Here is a 21,042-nt window from a genome sequence, read left to right as displayed (position 1 = left end):
TTTGTTACTGTGCCTACAGATGCAAGGGAGTGACTCCTTCACTCCAAGGGAGATTACTTCAGGTGTCCTTCATGCCCACAGGTGGGTGAAGATCCTGGCAGAAGCACAGACAGCGAAGTAGACTTGCAGAACAGCGATACCAGGGGCAGCAGGAGTTTTCCTTGATGCAGTCTCGGTTCCAGGTGAAGTCCAGCGAAGTCAAAGTGTCCAGATGGTCAAAGAGTGACGTGGTTTCTTGTCCCACAATGACTGAAGAGCCATCAACAGGTAAGCCCCTAAGTACCCTAGGGAAAGGGTTGGAAGGACTCAAGGGTCCCTCCGAGAGGAGGGGCTGGCCAGAGAGTAGGATACTCCCATGTTCATTGTCCAGTTTTGCGCCGCATCGGGAGGCAAGTGCTCCCAGAACTGGTTCCAACTGGATTATGCACCAACTGTGCCCTTCAAAGCAGTCTAGTGGTGCTGGCAAATGCCCCCACCCAAGCCCAATACACTAAATCATGTCTGGGAGGTGGTCACACCTCCCTGCGACAGGAAACATAGTGTTCTACCTTTCCCTGCTCGAGCTTAGCTCAGCATCAGGAGGGCAGAATCATGTCTGTGGTCGGCAGCAGCACTAGCTTGCTGTCAGACCCTGAAAGGCTGTAATCTGGAGTACAGGGGGGGTACCCCAAGGGAGCTCCCCAGTACATGGGATCATACATCCAACAATGGAATCGGTGTTAAGGTGTGAGTCCAGCATGTTTGATACTAAACATGACCGGGTACAGTGCAGCCACTATATAGTTAGACATCTCGTAATGACGGCATATCCTCGGCCTGCTTCAACACCCTCTGCATACTCTGAAAAACGTTCAGATGGATCCCCTTTGAATCCAGAAAAATGGTCACGCACGCCCTCATCGGTAGCAGACTGGACTACGGCAATGCTGTCTACGCCGGAACCAACAAAAAACTCCTTCGCATTCTCCAGACCATCCAGAACGCAGCAGCCAGACTGAGCCAGACATCCCCCGTCATAACCACATCACTCAACACCTCCGCGATATCCACTGGCTCCCCATCGAAAGAAGAATGACCTTCAAGCTCCTCACGCACGCATACAACCTTCGGACCAGAATACCTAAACAACTGCCTCTTCTTCCACGCACCAAAGGGAAACCTTTGATCAGCCGACCTCTCCCTGGACACCATCCCACGCATCTACAAGACCAGAATGAGTGGAAAGTACTTCTCCTGCTACTCTTTTGCGCTGCCCAGCCACCGGCAGCTGGGTATAAGAGGTTTTCCTCCTCTTTGGGATAGGGGGTTCATCCTGAACCTCCGAGGGTGGTTCTTTCGGGGTGGGTTTGGGGGGGATAAAAATGTTAAAATGATCAGGTTGGAGGGGAAGGTATTCTGTTATTATAACTTTTTTTTGCATCACAGTATGAAAAATCAAAATCAAAAACGGGCAAAAAGTCTAAACATGTTGAAATGTTGTAATGACACACAGACTCAGATGTCTGGCCTGGAATGTTGCGGGACTCAATGGCAGGAATAAGAGACGGTTTGTTTCTGAAGAGCTCAATCTGTATAAGCCCCAGATAGCCTTGCTTACTGAAACACATATCACCTATAAAGACCGTAAACTTTTGGGGCAGCTAGGATATGACGTGATTGTGTGTTCAGAATGCAGTATTCCAACTAGAGGTGTTGCTATTCTCACACAGAAAAGATTAAATATATTATTAACCAAAACTAAGGTGGATAAAGCCGGCCGTTGGGCTATTGCTCAAATACTTTGGGATGATAATATTTTTACTTTCTGCGTATTTTATGGTTCGAATATTGACGACCCGTCTATTATAGATAGGTTAAATATTGAACTTTTGGACAGCAGTGGAGAACTTATTATAATGGGGGATTTCAACCTCATTATGGATTACAATATTGATACTACTCGACATCGAGCATTTCAGAGGATGCGCTGCTCCCGAGCCGCTCTTCTTGAACTCGGACGTATCCACAATCTAAAAGATGTCTGGCGAACATTATACCCCTCCACTGCCGGTTTTACATATTACTCTGCACCCCACCAACTCTGCTCAAGAATTGACATGGCTTGGGCATCAGATAATATTATAAAGAACAGCTCCATGGAGCTGTGTCCAAGAGTGGCCTCGGACCACAACCCAATTATATTAACATTTAGTATACCACAGACCAGCCGGAAACCCAGGACATTTACATTTCCCAGACACTTACTGTCCAATACAGATTATATAACACAATTAAAAGCACACTTAGGCGAATTTATTGTAATAAATACAAATTCAGCTTCTCCTAGTATAGTCTGGGACACGGTGAAAGCTAGCATACGCGGGTTCACACAGCAGTTCGTTCTTAATCAGAATTCCCTACATAGAGGTGGCTGGGCTGCTATGAGTAACACCATAACTATGCTTGAAAAACAGTTGTCACAGGCTCTGACACAGGGCGTATCAAATGTATCTGACATATGCCAAAAGTTAGCCTGCTCTAAGCTCAACATCAAAACTAGACTTATGGAGAAAAATATGAACAGTCTACAAAAATTTCACTTATCTCAATATGAGAGTGGGGATAAGATTGGCAAAATTTTAGCATACAAAATTGCTGATGATAAATCTAAAACATCTATAAAAGAAATTAAGGGTCCAAACAACATGGTTTATACTCAACCCGAGCAGATTCTCCAGCAATTCGTAGCTTTCTATAGTGCATTATATACTCCAGAGGAGCAGCCTGATTTGAGTAAGATCCAAGAATATCTGGATACTAACGTAATTAAAGGCAAACAGATCGTAAACACGGCCCTGCTCTCTGAAAATATTACAGAGCAAGAGATTAGAAAAGCGATTGCTACACTACCCTCAGGTAAAGCTGCTGGAGAAGATACTATTCCATTAGACATCTACAAAAAATGCTCGGAGGAAATTCTGCCATTACTTACTGATGTGATCAGTAATGTTGGGATAACCGGGAAGGCTCCTAAATCCTGGAACACTACCAGGATTGTCTTTTTTCTAAAAAAGGGTAAACCTGGGGATCAATGTGGGTCTTATCGACCCATTTCACTTATTAACACAGATGCTAAGATTTTTGCCAAGGTACTTGCTATTCGACTAGCTCCACTTATCCCTCATTTGGTATCCCCTCATCAACACGGTTTTGTTATGGGAAGAGATACTACCGCTCATATCAAAATGGCTATTACTGCATTCGACGTGGCCAGGTTCGGACCCACCCCACTCGGTATGATTCTTCTGGATGCTGAAAAGGCTTTCGATCGAGTGGGGTGGGAATTTCTCTGGTCAACGCTGACCACTATGGGTTTTCACGGTCAATTTCTCAAATGGCTTCAGGCTCTATATGATTACCCTACAGCTAGGCTCTGTTATGCTGGGCTAACTTCCGCTAGCTTCTCAATCTCTCGTGGTACCCGGCAAGGGTGTCCACTATCACCCTTGCTATTTGCGTTATCGTTGGAACCTTTCCTCGTCGCCCTACAAGCTAATCCCAATATTACTCCCTTCATACACGGTCAGAAACGGCTAAAAATTACGGCGTATGCCGATGATATCGCGGTCTACTCAACTAATATACCGACAGCTATACTGGGAATTACCGAGGAGACTAACAAATTCGGCTCAGTTTCCGGTTATAAACTCAACTCACATAAAACACAAGTCATTTTTGAATCATAAACCTTTGACTCAGATAGCAGGTACCTGTAGAACAGCCACTTATCTTGGCATTAAAATCTCTTCTGATACTAATGAGATAACAACTCAATTATGAGACTCTTCTCAAAGAAACCGTTACAACTCTAAAAAAGTGGCACAAGGTTCCCTTAAGTATGGTCGGTAGGATCAATCTAATTAAAATGAATATACTACCTAAATTTTTATACTTATTTAGGTCCATACCTCTCCTCGTTAATAACACATACTTCAAACGGCTGGATGGGATTTTTAGCAGCTATATCTGGGGATATAAGAAGGCTCGTAGGTCAATTAATCTTCTCAATCTACCTCTTAATCAAGGCGGTTTGACCTTTCCCGACTTCAGATTATACTATTTCTCGGCCTTCCTGAGTCGTCTTCGCAGCCTGCTCATTCGCGACAAGCAAGCGTTTTATTGCTACCAATTTGCTTTAGGCGAGGATTCTAATATGTTTTTAGCCAAAACTAACGACCCAAACTATTTTAAACGGGTAAAATTCAAGACTATCAGAGACACTGTCAAAATATGGCAACTTATCCTGGCCAAATGCAATACGTCCTTGTTTCATCCTCAATTACCTCTATGGGCCAACCCTGGTCTCCCGGAGATATTCCATGATGGTATATTTTATAAGTGGAAAGTCGCTGGAATCGAAACACTCGGGGACCTTTACGGTAATGATGGACTACTGGCCTTCGAGACACTAAGAATAATCTTTAAATTACCTTTAACTGCACAGTTCAAATACATTCAGATACATGATTACTTAATACGTAAAATAAAGTTACTAAATATTGCAGATTCAGATATTTGGAACTGCTTCTATCCTAATAAAGTTAGATCACTCATTAGTCTTGGCTATAAAGTTTTTACCTCGCTTAAATTGGACGACTGTGGGAATATTGCGGATAAATGGAGTTCCCGCTTGGGTTTGAATATATCTGCTAATCAGATATCATCTTCGTTAAGTAGTTTCAACCGCTCGGTTCAGTCTTCCAGCTTGCGATTACAACAATATAAAATGATATTTCAGTTATATTATACTCCCGAAAAAATTTCAAAATGGTCCAGTAACCGTCCCAACAGCGAACGGACTAGGTGTCCCAAATGTGACCTACTAGCTGCCAATCTCGAACATAGGATGTTCACGTGTCCCCGACTTACTGAATTCTGGTCTAAAATTAGCCAGGGTATCACGCAGATTCTGTCACAACCAATTACAATAAGTTTGACTAACGTACTGCTCGGCACTCCTCTGTTGAATTATTCATCTGTAGACTCACAAACTGACCTTATCAATATTTTAATTGGTTGTGCCAGACTCACTATTGCTAGGACATGGATCTCAAGTAACCCACCACACGTGATGGAGTGGTGGCTTCTTGTTAAAGAAATTCATACCATGGAAACCTCTCTGGCTAAGATCAGAGGTCACAAATTTCTTCAAAAAATTAACAGAATTTGGGGCGCCTCAACTCTATGTAAAGACTGATGAACACAAATCTGTATGTAATCGGGTCGATTCGGACAAAGCTGGTAGGATTGCCGATTTGTTTGTACATGCCCTTCTTTGATTTGTCTGACTGATTTGACTAATTTGTTTTATTGTCTGTAACTCTAATTATTACTTGTTGTCCCGGTCTCCTGTCCTGATCTCAATAAAATTTAAAAAAAAAAAAAAAAAAAAAAGGAAAGTACTTCTCCTATCTCGCAGCCAAGACCTGGAACGACCTTCCCCTCCATCTCCGACAAAGCCTTACTCTGCTCCAGTAGGATTGGTGGATTCCCTCTTACTTAGTTTCATTTGTGTTTTTATGCATTTTAAGGAATGTTATATGTATTTATTGTGTGCTTTTATGATGGCACTTTCAACCGAATAAAGTTTTTCATACATTTTATTTATCCAGGTGACTTTCTATCTCTTTTTCTTAACTAGTTGAACATCAAAAAAAGTCATAATATTGTCATTGAGATACATTAGTAACATCACCAGCACAACAAAGAATATAGACCGGTGTCAAAGTTTGAGGGGCAGAAAAGAAAAGAAGTTCAACATGAGAACTCCAACTCAAATTTTATTTCAACTTCAACCTCTTTCGTGAACGCCACAAATTAGCAGATCGGATGGATAATAAGACTATGCCCAGTTTAATTAATCATTTCTCTACTTTCCAAGAGGATTTTCTATAAAAAAAATGTGTATATATATATATAGATATATATATATATAGATAGATAGAGAGATATAAATATAGATAGAAATGAACTGCTAATTTGTGGCCCCGAGGAAGCAATTTGGAGTTTGCAAAACGTGCAGGAGTTGTAATCAAATTTGAGTTAAAGTTCTTATGTTTATGTTGCTTTATTTTGTGCGCCCTCAGCCTTATGAATATTTTTGTAATAGAAATCATTTTTCATAGAGTAACATTATATTGTTCCCTAGTTCTGTCAGTGTACCAATCATTAGTAGTAAAATGCAGCCTATGTATAATCCACAGGATTGGTGAACGCACAGATATTTTTGCACAAACTTTGTTCCATCTCAATCTAACCCATGACTAGGCTTAAAATAAAAGAAAAGTTATCCTGGAACCAAACCCATCTGGGTACCCTGTACTTTTTAGAACCCTACATTGTATATAGTTGCATTGTTTGCAAGGATCAAGGTTGTCATGTAAAAAGGCATCCCCAGTTTTCATAAAAGCTGTCCAATTCAGTCTAAACGATATATACCATGGATTTATGGCCCCATTTTTGTTTTTGAACGAGGTCTCTAAGCGGTAAACACCCATGGTTCAGATGCTCAAAATCTACTCTGAAATCATATATTTTACCTTTTAGACTGAGGGTGCCCTGCGCATCACATACATACAATGGAACATTGTCCACATATGATCTAAGGAAGACGGCTACACGTTCTGAAATTTATTTTGTATGTGAACCTATAGCAGAAACAATAGGCCAACTAGGGGAAATTTTCATGTTAGTTGTGTTTCGACCTGACCATCTTTGTGTTCCATTAAGTTGAAAGACAACAAGAATAAGTTGCTAGATCAAGATCCGTTTGGTTCACGGCAGTCCATCGTTTGTTCTGGCAAGTCTTTAGCAAAAATAACTCAATTTTAAAAACAAGATTAAAAATGGTAATTTCTTATAATCCAGTATTTGAAAGCCATAAAAAGCATGCTAGCTCCAGTTGTCACATTTAGGGTTTTCTTAGTTTGTACATGTGGATGTCTACTCCATGTAGCCCAAACACCCTTTGTGAATTGCTGCAGTCAGAATTAAAGTCCTACAGTAAATTTGTGTGGACCTTATGTAACTACTTCAACATTGCACAGCCGTCCCTCTGCAGCCATTTTAAGCAGATTGCTACAAAGGTAAGAAACAGATTTTTTTTAAAACCATGGACATGAACCTGGAAAGAGGTATGATACACTTTTACGGCGCCAAATATTCTTAGTAATTTGAGGAAGGTTGCATTCCTCATTTTAGGACCACTTGCTAATGGTATATGGACCTAGAGTCTTAGAGGTCAGATTGCATGCATTTACTGAGAACTGGTGTCTCCAGCTTTGAGCCAGTGTTACCCCCTTGTTTTTCTTTTGCTTACAACAGTATTGAACGTAAAAAGAAAAGAAATGCTGTTAAAGTATTTCAGTTTATTGTCAGTAATAGTGACAGTGATAGTCAAGGGAAATAAAGAAATCCATAAAGTCTATAGTCATTAAAATGGGACATAAAATAACACGGATCATTTAATGGACACATTACTGATGTGGCATAGACCACTGCTCTGAATGACAATATTAAAACCGTACTTGATCCTGGGTGTACTTTGACCTGTTCCTTTCTAAACTATAAATTCATATTGCCGAGAAGTAGCAGAAAGGGAGTAGAGTATAGTAAAGATACGAACAGGAGAGTAAATGAGTATACAGCTGCAAAGCTCTGACCAATAGGACGTATATGAAGGCTAGAGGACATACGGAGGGAGAATGACATAGGCTCCTTTGGGACACTAATGTTGATAATGGCACCAACCCTGCTCGACTTATTTCATACACCTGTTATTTCGTATCCAGGTCTTCAGAATGCGAATTGGGCACCATGGAGTGTGGATACTCATTCACATTAAAAAAATGCTAAGACCCCTTATGAAAATATAGCTCCTTATTTCACCTCACTTTAGAATTTCTGTGGGGTGAGCTAGTCCAAAATCTTTCTAGCAATTAAATGCTTTACACAAAACCCCGGGTTCCTTTTTCTGAACACCAGACAAGGAAGCTTTAGCTCACATCCCGGCCAACCCCCTTCTGTATTATGGACAAAATAGCAAAGCACCCATTTTATAACATCAAAATCTGCAACGGGTGTGTACCCTCTTGTCCTTGATATCAGCTGGGTGCCACTTCGATAGCCTGGAAAAAACAGGAGACAAAATGTCTGTGTGTGACCATATAACACAAATACCTGGGTTTTTACTTTTGCTGTGGGAATCTTAAAGAAGAGCTAGAGGAATTTTAGACCCCTGCATCTTCTGTCCATTCCTGACTTTGGACAGATTGAAAGCTAGACTGCCATGTCCCAAGCTAAACCATTGATCAAATCCTTCAGCAATTAGTTTCAACACAAGTGCATAGTCCGCAGCGCATCTTACAAAATGTGACCACCATGCTAACTACCTGGATTGCTTGGAACCTGTTTAGATGGAGAGAGACTGTTTTCTTGTTCTTCCATTGTCACTGACAAGGAGGAGCAAATTCAGTGTGCACTCGATTAATCGAGACCATAACAATGGTGGGGTTTCCTGTGCACTGCAAGGTGCCTGTGACCTCTTTGATATAAGTTTTTCTGGTTTTCTGATGCCTTATGTTGTCTGAAATGACCATAGAGAAGATTGCTGTTTTCTGCATACTATTAATTCAGCTCCAAAAAGTCCTTCGGTTCATTCTGCTTGGTCCATGCCCAAACAGGCCAAGGGTAAATTAATCTCTGGTTCAGTAAAATATTTTAGAACTTTTGTGAAAAGATCATTTGAGGGGTAGACAACTGAATAGGGCATATCCCTGTCTAGGATTGGGAGTACTGCTTCTGAATCATGCCCGTGGTGCCTTGAGTTTTATTCAGGCTTACCAGTCCCTGTTTTATTTTCAGTATCTGGGTTTTGTCTGGGTCCACTTAGATTTCACTTAACTTTTTCAAGCTACCCCATGATGTTCCCTTATAAGGGGAATTTGCACATCATGTGTTTGACTGGTTACGTTTTTTGCAATTGGCAACAAATTGGCTTCATTTTAGGATATGGATGATCATAAGTTTGTTTTGTATGGTTTACCAGAGAATCTTTCTGCCTAATTGTATGGCTTTTAGGAAACAGGAGTTGGAATGTATTGATGTTATATCACGAAGGGAATAAGCCAATGCGCTGCACTGTGTGTAGGCTGCTGGCCCAATGTTGGGTATGCACTCTACAGAATGACTTGCATATGCGGTGCTTGGCTAGACAAGGCTGCAGTTGCCCAGTTGCCATACAGGCCGTATTATGGAAGGGTCAAGGTCTGAACAGGCCTTTGCACCTGCGTTATGTGCCTCCATGGGCACTCCCGTATTACACAAAGGACAACAGGATCTTGTGCAGCCCCCTTTCGTAATACATAATTGCACATTTTACTGCTGTGTCATCCCAAGGGGGCATTGCCCATGCAAATGAAGGAGTGCCTTTGCCCCTGCACCGGATTACCGCCGCAGGGGCAAACTGACTCGAGGGAGACTAAGAAGAAATGTCTCGCAGTCAGATTGCCCCAAGGTCGTCTTTTGGGTTGGCTGAGGATGCAGGGATCTGGAACCCTCTGGACAACACCCCCCGCCCCCCCCCCCCCCCACTGACAAGTGCAGCTGTGCGCATCACCAGCCTGCAGAGGGATGCTTGCTCCCCCGCCTCAGAATCAGCCATTGTGCTGCTTTCACTTTTTTAGGGAGCAGTGGTCTATGTCAGATGCACTGTAGGCGCACACCGGGACAAAGCTCACAATAATTAAGAGGGCACCTTTTTTAATGTCTGACTTTACTAATCAAGCATGTTGTTTCCGAGGGCCTTGTAAACGAGCTATCTGGAGTTAATTTCGGAGAGATGTGCCTTAATTCACCCCGCTTACTTCGGGGTCAGCTGTTTGCATTCTAGGGCCTATTCACTGCGACCAAATGATCAGATTTTAGAGGTACGGGAACCACCCCGTTACAAAGACATGTTGTTCTGCAGCCGTTGGAAATGATTTGGAACCTAAAATGAGCGCTTAACAGCGTGTAGATCCTATCATCTGTAATGTTAATATTTCATTAATAATTTCAGTGGTAACATTTAATTTTCATGCCACGAAGAGCATTTAAAAAAACAAATCCGCCTTCACATAGCAGTTTACAATTCGGTGCCTTTTAACTATTCCCTTGCTCGGAAGATATTTAACAGTAAGCTAACCATTTTCTATTTCACTTAAAATAAAAATGCATGCCTGTGAACCGATGTGTATGCAAAAGTGTGTGGTTTTGAGAACGTATTGCAAATGTTCAACAAAGGAATACTCGAAATTCATTTATAAACACTTGGAAAGGTCTAATGTGCTACCGCTTGCACTTCTGCGAAGGTTTACTGCGGGCCAAGGGTCAAAGTACTAATAAGAGTGTTTGGGATGTCTGCTGCCACCAAACAAAATGGAAACTTGATTGATAGCTGGAGGGCTGAAGGCAGAAAGAGCAAGGGAGAAAGCAAAGGTCATGGAGCCACTTCCCGCCTCTGCATATGTAATGACCACGCGCTCGGAAGCAGTCAGACCTGGATATTATGGATCAATAGAGCATATGCGCGGCACATTTTCACCAGTAATATAAAACGCAAACAGATCTAAAGTTGCAGTTGTTTTTGTCTTCAGTTGACATGACTAATGTGTGATACAGAGATGAGTTCATGGCGAAGTCTGGAGGGACAAACAAACCGCATGTGATGTTATTCTTTCGCACTAACGCAGCCATTTCCCAGAGCTCTAAAGCTCCCTTCTCGCCATAATATACTTTTAATTGCAGTGCACCTTTTTTTTTTTTTACCCTTCAGGAATGTATCTCCTCTACTCTCCTTAAGAATTAAATGACAGAAATCCAGCCACCAGCTCGTTTTAGTTTACATGTGAAAAGTATTGCTACGTGCTGAGCAGACTGTCTTTGAGATGTGACCGTATATCTGTCTGTTTTCTAGGTTTGGTGTGCATGAAATCCAGCAGTTCTGTGGTGGAGTTGGTCATGCTTCTGTGCTCTCAGGTGAGTTGTCGCCGGCAGTGTACTTAGTAAACACAAGGTTGCTTCCCAGTGTATCAATGTGACTGCTTTTCATGACAAAGCGTCATCACTTAAGACATTTTGAAGAACGGCGTTTACTGGATGCGATAGGCAATTCCATGGTGAGATGCTGCATCAACAACCTCTTAAAGCATGGCCAATAATTGCAGACTTAAAGCAAATGGTGAAGAATTCTTATTATTGCCCCCTGTGGATGTAAAATAGCTCAAGCCAACACCAAGCTTTCTGTACTTACACAATATGTTACTGGTAGAGCAGTCAGAACACTAGGCAAAGGTCTGTGCCTTGGAAGCATGTGTTACTTATGCACTATGCAAAGAAATGGGTTCTCCTGAGAAGGGATAGTTTTGAAAATGTGCTGCTGTTTTTAGATTTAATGGTTTTATTGTTCTTTCTCATGAATCACAGTACAGCATAAAATTAACTAATTTGCTGTTCCATTTTACAGGGGTGTTATTAATATATATATGGTATTCAAAAATATATGTAATAATGTACATCGTTGGGGACTCTTCTAACAACCTACATTTCTACAAATGTAAACGCAGGGAGTATGGAAAAACAATTAACAGGATAAAAAGCTAGCGATGCACAGACTATGTAGAAACAAATTCACCTTGTTTCTGGTCTTCATTGACTGAGTGTGACGTCAGCTGTGGTTTTGATCTCAGTGGCATTTTGAAGAGTAGCGATAAGCACAAGATGGAAACTGTAATCTTAAAGCAGTGATAGATTTTTTTTTTTAAACTCCTTCAGGCAAAGTCATTTCCAGTTCACTGGAAGCCACATGAGTGCGTATCTGTCGCTTTATTGACCTTTCATGAGAGCCTAAAATGGACTTGCATTAGAAACACTCATCTGGTAGCCTCTGTTGTAATTAAAAAGACTGTTTACATTGAGCTCGTTTGTGGTATCTAAAAACAATTTCTCTTTGGCTATAAATTCCTCTATTTAAATCTTTAAAATAGCCTTTTTTAATGGGAAGATATTGGTCTGGAGGTCAAGGATTCTGACCCATTGGGAAACCTTTGACCTTCATTGGAAACCTCGTCCGTTTACTCGCCTGACGAATACGGATAATGCAAAATTAATGTTTCTGGTCATCGATTCATTCGTTTTAGTGCCCCTATTGCCAAATTTATTTAGACTGGGCTGATGGACATTTCATGAATACAAATGAAAGAATCATAGATGGTGTGAAAAATCAATAAGCCTCTTTGTCAATAAAATGCAATAGGTACAATTACTTCTGGAGATCACACCTAATGGATTCTACAATGAAGTAGTGAGGAGCAGTTATGCTTGTAGTGGGCTTATTATTCCAGACAAGGAGCATGATTTGGATGAATGCATTTACCGCCCCTTAGTTTGTCTGATTTTGAATGTGTCACTTTTGTTGTTAGTCCAGTTACAAGGAAGCAAAGGTCGCAGATGGCCTAGAGATGCATGATAAGTTGTTCATTTTTAAACCATTTTATCCCCTTTATCTTTGTGCTGTTAAACCATGCAGTTGTTTCGTCTTCACTGTACTGAATTTATTTGTATAGTTCTACTTGTGTGACTTGTGAAAGGACCCTGCTGTCGTATTTGTGATCATGCTGAAACGTAGCTGATGAAAATAAATAGCTAAAGCTGAATAGAGTAATTGTTTGATAAAACTCCCCTTTTTGACATGCATTTTAACAATCTATTGTTTATTTTGTTCAAAGTGTAGTTGGGGTAGCTCTCCTTGAATTGTTTCTCTTGTAAAAGCAAGGATGTACTGGCGAGCACTAAGTTCAGGCAGGAAGAAAAGTCTTAATGAAGAGAAAAGGCAGAGAGAGGGTACATCCAGAGTCTTCATCTGATATAATTTTTAAGCATAGCATTCCAGGGTGTTTGTAGTAAGAGTCTTGCTCTGCAACCACTCTCTAGGAATTGAGTTTCAAAATTAAATACTATTTGATCTTAACAATGTGGTCCTCTGAATTCTCAGACCTGCTTCTCAGGTAGAGTTGGTTTGTGTTACGACACTAGTGAGGCAGAACACCCCAGTCATGTTCCTCCTCAAGGGCAGCCACCCTGAATCCCAAAACCTCCAACAGATCAACTTCTGAACTCCAGTCACTCACCACGATTTCAAACATTATGGATAAAAGTGACTGCTCATCTAGAAACTTGCCACTGACTAACGGTCAGTGACAAAAGCAAATCATATGCACTTGTGCAAGAGATATCATGTAATGTCTTGTTCAAGAGATATTAAGTAATGTCTGATTCAAATAGACCAATTGTAATTTTTACAAAGAGCATATATGAAGCCACTCAGACTACATAGAATTTTCCTGATAGGACGTCTGAATACCCAAAACATAGGACTCGACAGGCCTCATTCTTTCATATGACCCGGTCCTGTTCCGCTGTGACTGATTACTAGAAGCAAACAGCAACCGTTAATAAAGTTATTCATAAGCACTGATGGGCCAGTCGAATGTTGCTTTCTGAATGTAATACCATGTCTGAAACATTTGAAAACTCAGTATAAATTAGAGCCTTCCATTCACCAGATCGCACTCCCGATCTAGGATGTTGGCTTCTTTTATTCCCTTCCTTTTTCGCTAATTGTTACTGCAGTTCCAGTAGGATGGAAGTGACCTGCAAAGTCCCTTTTGCTTCACCCTACAACCTGTACTCTTCATCTCCTCAGAAATATTGGTAACCACAGCATCAATGCCTATGATCCAACACTGTATGCACAGATCACTGTTGTGCATGTTTAATGCTAAGTGATAGAACTTTGCAAGTCCTGTGCCCAGGCATGGACATACCGTTTCTTCTTGAAATACTATGGCTGCAAAATGGAGTTGCTGGTATCCAACTCCCAAGCACACAGACTGAAACCGCCACTGCCCAAATTAAAATCTTTCCTCCAAGGAATGAAAGGGAATACACTAGGGCCTCTCTAGAGTAACACATTGGGCTTCCTGTGCTACAGACTAATACCCCCATCCCCACTTTATTAGGCTTTCCCTTCCACCTTTTTCTTCTACATACTCTCTGGCCTCCATCATCCTATGGTCGAGTTAGATTAATAGCGGGTGCAGTTCTGGGTTGCAGTCATTCTGAAGACACTCTGATTCCTAATGTCTTTAAGAGACTCTTCCGAGAGTGCACTCATCGAAAGCCCATAATACTCCATGAGTAGGATAAAGAACTACACCCCTGAATTCTCTGTTTATTCTACGAATAGAGTTCTACACTAAGATGCTGCCTCAAAAGCACAGCCGCACAGTTCCCAGTTGGTAGCTGTACACAAGTCAGTCAGTCAGCCAGGCAGCCCTTAGGAATGGACTGAAATCGCTCACTGTTTGTCCTTCATTTGCCACTTTTCAGCCAGTACATTTCTAAAGGCAGGCCATTTCTCTGTGCTGTGCTACGCAAGTCTTCTCGCTCACTTGTTCACTGTTGAGGGTTGATCAACTTGGTTTACTTTTTTATTAGTATGTGTGAGTGATGATTTGTTGACGTCACTCGCAGAGTGATCTGCAATACTTTTCAGTAAGAGCAAGATTTAAGCACTTGCCTACTGTCGGAGCTTTCTAATAAGTTGAGTTTTCCTTTTAGGTTCAATGAGATTTGATTTTCTAATACTCCTTTTAATATTTGCGCCTGTGTGTGTGTGCGCTCAAGAGCCTGTCTGTAAATGTGTAAGTGCATGCCTGTCTGAATGTTCCTATGATTGTCAGTCTTTGCCCTTGTTGTCCTCTGCTTGTCTGTGTGTTCTTGTGTGTTTTGGCCCGTCATTGTGTATTGCACCCCTGAAAAAATGCTTGTACTGTTTTTTTCCGTGAGACCCTACCTTTTTGAATAGCTGTGGATCACAAAAGCTATTGTACATTTTGCAGACCTCAAAGCGAGTGGCAATACTTTGCAGCAGGAGTTAGCAAACAATGTTCGTTTTTTAAAGAAATAAATTACATGCTTTTTGGTTTTGCGAATGTTTTCAACAATGTGGTATTTTTCTAGGTACTCCAGACAGTGTAACACTGTTCGGTCCTCTGTACCTCACTGTCACTGCCTTCCAACCTTGTGTGGGGGCTGGGGAATAAATGACATGCTCTAATGCACCTATTTGTCATACATGTCACTGTGCTCTTTAATGGTAAAGTAATCAAAAGACGGGTGTATGGATCACCTGGTGCCGCTAGTAGCACAAACCGACCACTAATATTGTTATGGGTACAATTGGTGTAAAAATTCATCAGTGTTAGAAAGAAAACCGAAAATCATGTTAAGGCCGAAAAACACATTTGTCTGCTAATGAAAAATTAAGTGAGGCATAACACCAACGTTCTCCTACGACGTGTACAGTGGCCTAGTAGGATAATTACATTTTTCACTTTGAATTTACCTAATTCAAAGAGGTCATCGTGGCAATCAGAAAAGTGATTTATTTTATTAGGAAGTGAACTGCTTCAGCAGCGTGAAAGTGTGAGAGATATGAGACTGAATTTCAAGCCGACGTTTTGCAGATACTGGGAGGAGATGGGGTTGAGCGTGATTGATTTTTTGGTTCAAGATAGGGTGGGAAGTGATGTTCTCAACGAAATTGTAATTAATTTTTTAAGGGGAGATGGAGAGGGTGGGGTGCCAAAGATCAAAAGATCAGGTCAAAAAAAGCGTTTTTAATCACATGAATTATAAAGGATACGTATGAAATAAACGTCTACAAATGTGATTTCAAACTTTGCTAATTTGTCACCCTTCACATTTAGGAACTGAGGAGGGTTCAGATTAGTATCACAGGAGTCTTGCCATTGTTTGATTTATCTCCATTTCTCATCTATCTAAAGCTTTGATGCAATAAGTAACCACAAATGAACACTGTGTTTTTTCCAAAATAAAGCATTTTAGAACTGTTTATTTTTTCATACAGCATTATGATCCTTCTATTTTGGCAATATTTTGAGGTAACCTACTTATTTAAAATTATAACTTTCATTGCAGTGTCTTTTCAAAATTATTTATAGGAACCTCTTCGTCGTCAGTGGCACGTGTGTTGTCTTTTTGACTCTGTTTTTGATACTGTTCTCTTACTTTCTGTGCCTCCTTAGTTGTAAAGGTCAAGATATAGGTGTCATAGCTAGATCTGCTGTGTGGATTGTGTTTTATATTTATATCTTTTTTTGGTAAATGTCAGGTTTGTATGGTTGGAGGCCCTTGTATGTCTGCTGGAGCTGGTCTCATATTTAGCTTTTCCATTACAGGGCTGTAAATGTTGCTTAATGACACTTTGTTGTGGTAGCCGGTGGTGGTGATATACGTAATTTGATGCTGTAGTCTTTGTGATTCATGAATCTGTAAGTTGATGGAGTCTTAGTTATGTACCTGAGATTAATCTCGGTATGTTTTGCTCCCGTTAAATTTACAGTACTCAGTGGTGTGGGTTTTGTCTAACTTAATCCCGTTTCATGATTTTTTATGTTCGCTGCGATTGACGCAGTTGGTTACTATTGCTCATCACGGAGTAAGAGGCTTCTCATGTTTTGTGTCTCGTGTCTCTGGCTGCTGCCATAGTTGCCATTATTTTGTTGTGTATTTCTGAATTTGCCCGGCTATACATGTTGACTGTGCTGTGAGTGGTGGGCTATTGGTTCTATTTCTACCTCTCCTGGTTGTTAGAGTGACCATTGCTTCTATTTTTGTGGCTCATCTATTTGAACATTGCACTCTTTGTATATACGGGTATAGCTGCAAGTACTACTATTCCTTTTTCTGTTTGTATGATAGTCCCAGTATTTCTGTTTCTAATGACACTGTTTTCTCCTTCATTAGTTTCTTTTCCTTTTGCCCGTGGACACCAGTCCCGTTTTTATATTGTAAGCAAAACAAAATTGAGTTGCTTTACATATTTTTAAAATAAAGTTGGCAACCTTTAGCTATTAAATATATATTTGCAACACAATTTAAAAAATGACAACAATAAAAGGTAGATATAAATGTCTCTTACATGGGCTGGCACAGCCCCGTCATCATTTACTCTGATTCACACTTGCAAAACAAGAGCGTAGCCGAACACTATGCAAACCAAATGGGAGAGTGCTCAGTATGATAATTTTATACAGATCTAAAAATGTTTCAAGATAAGATTGAAAAGATGAATTCTTGCGTTCTCAATGTATATATTTTACCTACGCTAAATTTGTGATGCCCATAAGCCATATGTCAACAGTTGGTTTAGAAAATTTACAGATCCTCAGAATCATATTTATGACTATCTTTATCCCTCATAAAAGCCAGAGGTTTTTCTCATATCCTAAGTGCATGCAGCTGTCAGTATCATTAACATGTGTTGGTTGATAACTTTAGATCAGATATTAAAACGAAGTTAATCCTTTGTTTAACTTTATCCCAACAGTCTGAAATGATACAGTACTTGAAAAGCATGTGTGAATGTATCTATCTTGCACTGTTAAATAGATAGCTCTTCTGATTTTCCAGAAATTTTCTGATGGAGTCTTCTTTGCACATATTTTTCACCATGTGGTTCATGCCAACTGCCAAAACTTGTTGTACCTCCTTGTGGTCATGGCTCCTGCTGTGGCCCTGCCCCTCTCAGATATTATGTCACAGAGCCAGCCTGATCCAGATCTGGGACCCTCCTGATCAGGATATAATGATATATGATGTCACAGATGCCACCTTGGCCACTAACATTGTTTCCTTTTGGCCAGCGCTGCATCCTTGATGGTGTGCTACTCCCATGCACTTTATGAAATGGCTCAGTTAAGACATGGATATGGATATTATGCAGGGCCCTTTGTGCTGTTGGTAAAAGATAGCCAAGATGCAGCCAAGTCAATTTTGCATTCTGGGCTTGGCATTACCCACTCCGTGGTAAGATCCTTAAGCGCTTCAGCCACCATTCTTCATTCAGGTAAACCTGGTGTACATGCTGTTTACCTCCTCCCGATTTTCCGGCAAAAATATTTACTAGGCAATGAATCACTTTAAGCAAAACTGTGCCATGGTGCACTCTCTGGCCTTATATTCCCAAGTCCCCCAGTTACATCAATAATACCGGAGCTTCTCGATGGATCAGCTGTATTGTTAGTGGCAACCCACTCAGCATATCCAAAAGTTGTGTAGTTTTTCATGGCCTTAGGTGATGCCAGGGGCAAGCACCATCTGCACTAACAGTTCTCCTTCCTGCTATGCCTCAAAACCACATTAGTGCACACATGAGCATCCAGCAGTTGAGGACGTGTCTCTTGATTTTTAGTGAACTGGAAGGCCTTTATGTCAGACCTTTTGAGTCATGCAGATTGTGGGGAACGGTTATGTACTTCTGTTTTACAAATACATCCCCACATTCCTTCTGTCAGTTGGGCCCCGATGGCTGATCATGCTCAAATCCTCCTCAAGGAGGTACTGTCGCTACTGAGCAAGCAGACAAGAGATTTGGTTTCTGTGGGAGAAATAGACCATGTATGTTACTCCTGTTACGCTTTGATCCTCCAAGAATGACAGGGGTGTCTGTCCATTTTTTACCTTCGAGTCCCGAATTCTTTCTACTCAAGGAGAAATTTCAGATGCTCTCTCTTAGGTCCTACTGGCCTTGGAGGCCAAGAATTCGTGGTATCGCTTGATCTGCAGTACTCCTATTCCAGTTTCGCAGCCCCCATGCAGTATCCTCATTTTGTGACGGGTTCCACTCAGTATGAGTTTACAGTGCTTACCTTCAGCCTTAACTCAGCCCCTGACCCAGGTTTTTTTAAGGTCATGTCAGTGGTTGCAAGGCAGCTTCACATTTTGGGGATACACATCCTTATGTACCTGGTGGACTAGGCGTTGAAGGTGTGCTTGCAACAACTGGTGTCAGATTGCCTCTGGAGCATAATATCCTTACTCTTCTACCTGCAGATGCCATTCCAGTCTCATTGCCAAATCTTTCAGTGTTTGCTATTAATCAGAGTGGTTTTGGATAAGATCCTCATAGAGGTGTACCATTGGACAGTCTACTGATGAAGGGCGCAGGATTACTAGTGTGAATGCCGTTTATAGGTAAATGGACAAGTAAGGCTTGGGGATTAGTGACAAAAAAGATCTTGAGGCGACCAGTATTTACGATGCAAATGCACATTTGAAGTATGCCCCCGTTTTCCCAATTTTGTCTTAAGATAGTGAGAAAATAGTATTCAATCCTATTGGCGCAAAGTACACGACACCATTAACACAGTCTTGTCCACGCAACTCAGCTTTGAAGCTCGTAGATGCTTATTGAATATTTGGGAGCCGACAGATCTGAATGATTACATGACGCAATGGGTCACTTTGGGGCCTATGCTCGCTAAGAGAAACATTGCCCAGCAGTGGGGAGCGTCCTATCCTCCTACGGTGGGAGACTGGGAGAAAGATCTGGATTGGTCAATGTTCAGAGAAAAGACTGTATAGGCTGCCCTTAGAAGTGGGCCCGTATATGGGGCTTGTGGAATTCCTATTGTGGGGACATATGTCAACCTCCCCTCGCCATCGGCAGTGATGACCCCCCCCCCCCATCACCCTAGACTTTCCAAGTGATATTTTGTAATGATTGCTTTTACCTATCGTCCCCATGTTGCCTGATGTATTACTTCCTCTGTACTGTAATCGATAAGCTGATGTCTGTTAATAAAAAGTTTTATAAAAATTTTTAAAAAAAGATAGTGAGAAAATGGGAACGGGGTGGGTGGGCGGGGATGCATGATGCTGGCTTTCCTCTGCGTTGGAGGCAGATTTAGAACTTTTTCTGAAGCACAAGAAACATTTGTAGTGGGCCTGGGACACATTTTACAGTATGTCAAATTTGCACGCATGGCCAGAGACATGTGGCCGACCTGCAGAGAGACTCCTCTTCATACACAAACAATAGTGAACACTGTAGGAGCACTGCAGGTATATAAGCTACTGGACAGGTTGAAGATATAAATGGCAGCGCCACACTGAGGAAATTTCTTCCATTTGGGCTACTCCACAGGTTTGGCATACTTGCAGCACCAAAGCTCATCTTCCCCAAAACACGAATCCCGGATATTTTCGGGGTTGAGCATTAAGCAGACAACGTCCAGGCTACCAGGTGTAAAGAACTTCCCAGGCCTTACTGCATCAGACTCCAAATGGCGTTTACCCTTAGTGCTACACAACCACCGTGTGGATGGCAGGATCAGACCCTTGGAGACATTTCCTCCAAGTGTGCCAAAATATGACACTTGATAAGTGGGTCATTCAACAGGGCTATATTCTGCCATTCCATTTCAACCTGCCCTGTCTTCCACCCACATCAGAGTGGCTTTCAGATGATCCCTTGCCCTTTTTGCTTCAAGAGGTGCAGGCTCTTTTGACCAAAGGAGCCTTAGAGAGGGTCCAATGCCAGAAATGGTTACTGGCTGTTACTCTAGATATTTCCTTGTGCTGTAGAAGAAAAGAGGCACTGTCCTATTTTAGATCTCTGCTCTCAGAAAACCTTGCAGAGGGACAAATTCAAGATTCTCAAGTCTGCCTAGGGTCTTTCTGCCTTGAATCCAGGTGACTGGATGGTGGCTTTGGACTTGTAGGACACCCACATTTATGTACCCGTCCTGCAGTCCCACAGACCCTACTTGCGGTTCAATGTGGACCAGGAACCTTTACAATTTGTCATGCTACCCTTTGACCTTGCCAGTGCTCCTAGGGAGTTGATGAAAGTGATAGCTCTATTTGCTGCACACCTTTGGAGGTTTTTCCATACCTCAATGATTTGCTGTTGAAAGAATCGCCACAGTCCGTTACATCCAGACGACAACGAGCCTCCTGACATCTTTTGGGTTAATTATGAACGTGCAGAAGGCACATTTGACTCTTTCACAGAGGTTCCCTTTTATTGGAGCCATCCTGGATACAATGCAGTTTTTGGCCTTTCCTATATCATGACAAGGACATTCCGGCTATTAT

General features: G+C 41.5%; 1 protein-coding gene across 3 annotated transcripts in view; it reads left to right on the top strand.

Annotated features, from left to right (window-relative positions):
* Positions 1-21,042, top strand: part of LRBA (LPS responsive beige-like anchor protein) — a 2,426,603-nt gene that overhangs the window by 687,154 nt on the left and 1,718,407 nt on the right. For all 3 annotated transcript variants that reach the window (XM_085641653.1, XM_085641654.1, XM_085641652.1), the window contains exon 34: positions 10,994-11,055. In XM_085641653.1, the coding sequence (XP_085497779.1) occupies positions 10,994-11,055 (62 nt within the window). The remainder of the gene's footprint in view (positions 1-10,993; positions 11,056-21,042) is intronic.

The sequence above is a fragment of the Triturus cristatus genome, chromosome 2_2 (assembly GCF_964204655.1).
Source record: "Triturus cristatus chromosome 2_2, aTriCri1.1, whole genome shotgun sequence".
Classification (NCBI taxonomy): domain Eukaryota; kingdom Metazoa; phylum Chordata; class Amphibia; order Caudata; family Salamandridae; genus Triturus; species Triturus cristatus.
The sequence above is the reverse complement of the archived record's forward strand: the minus strand, read 5'-3'. Positions and strand labels throughout refer to the sequence as shown.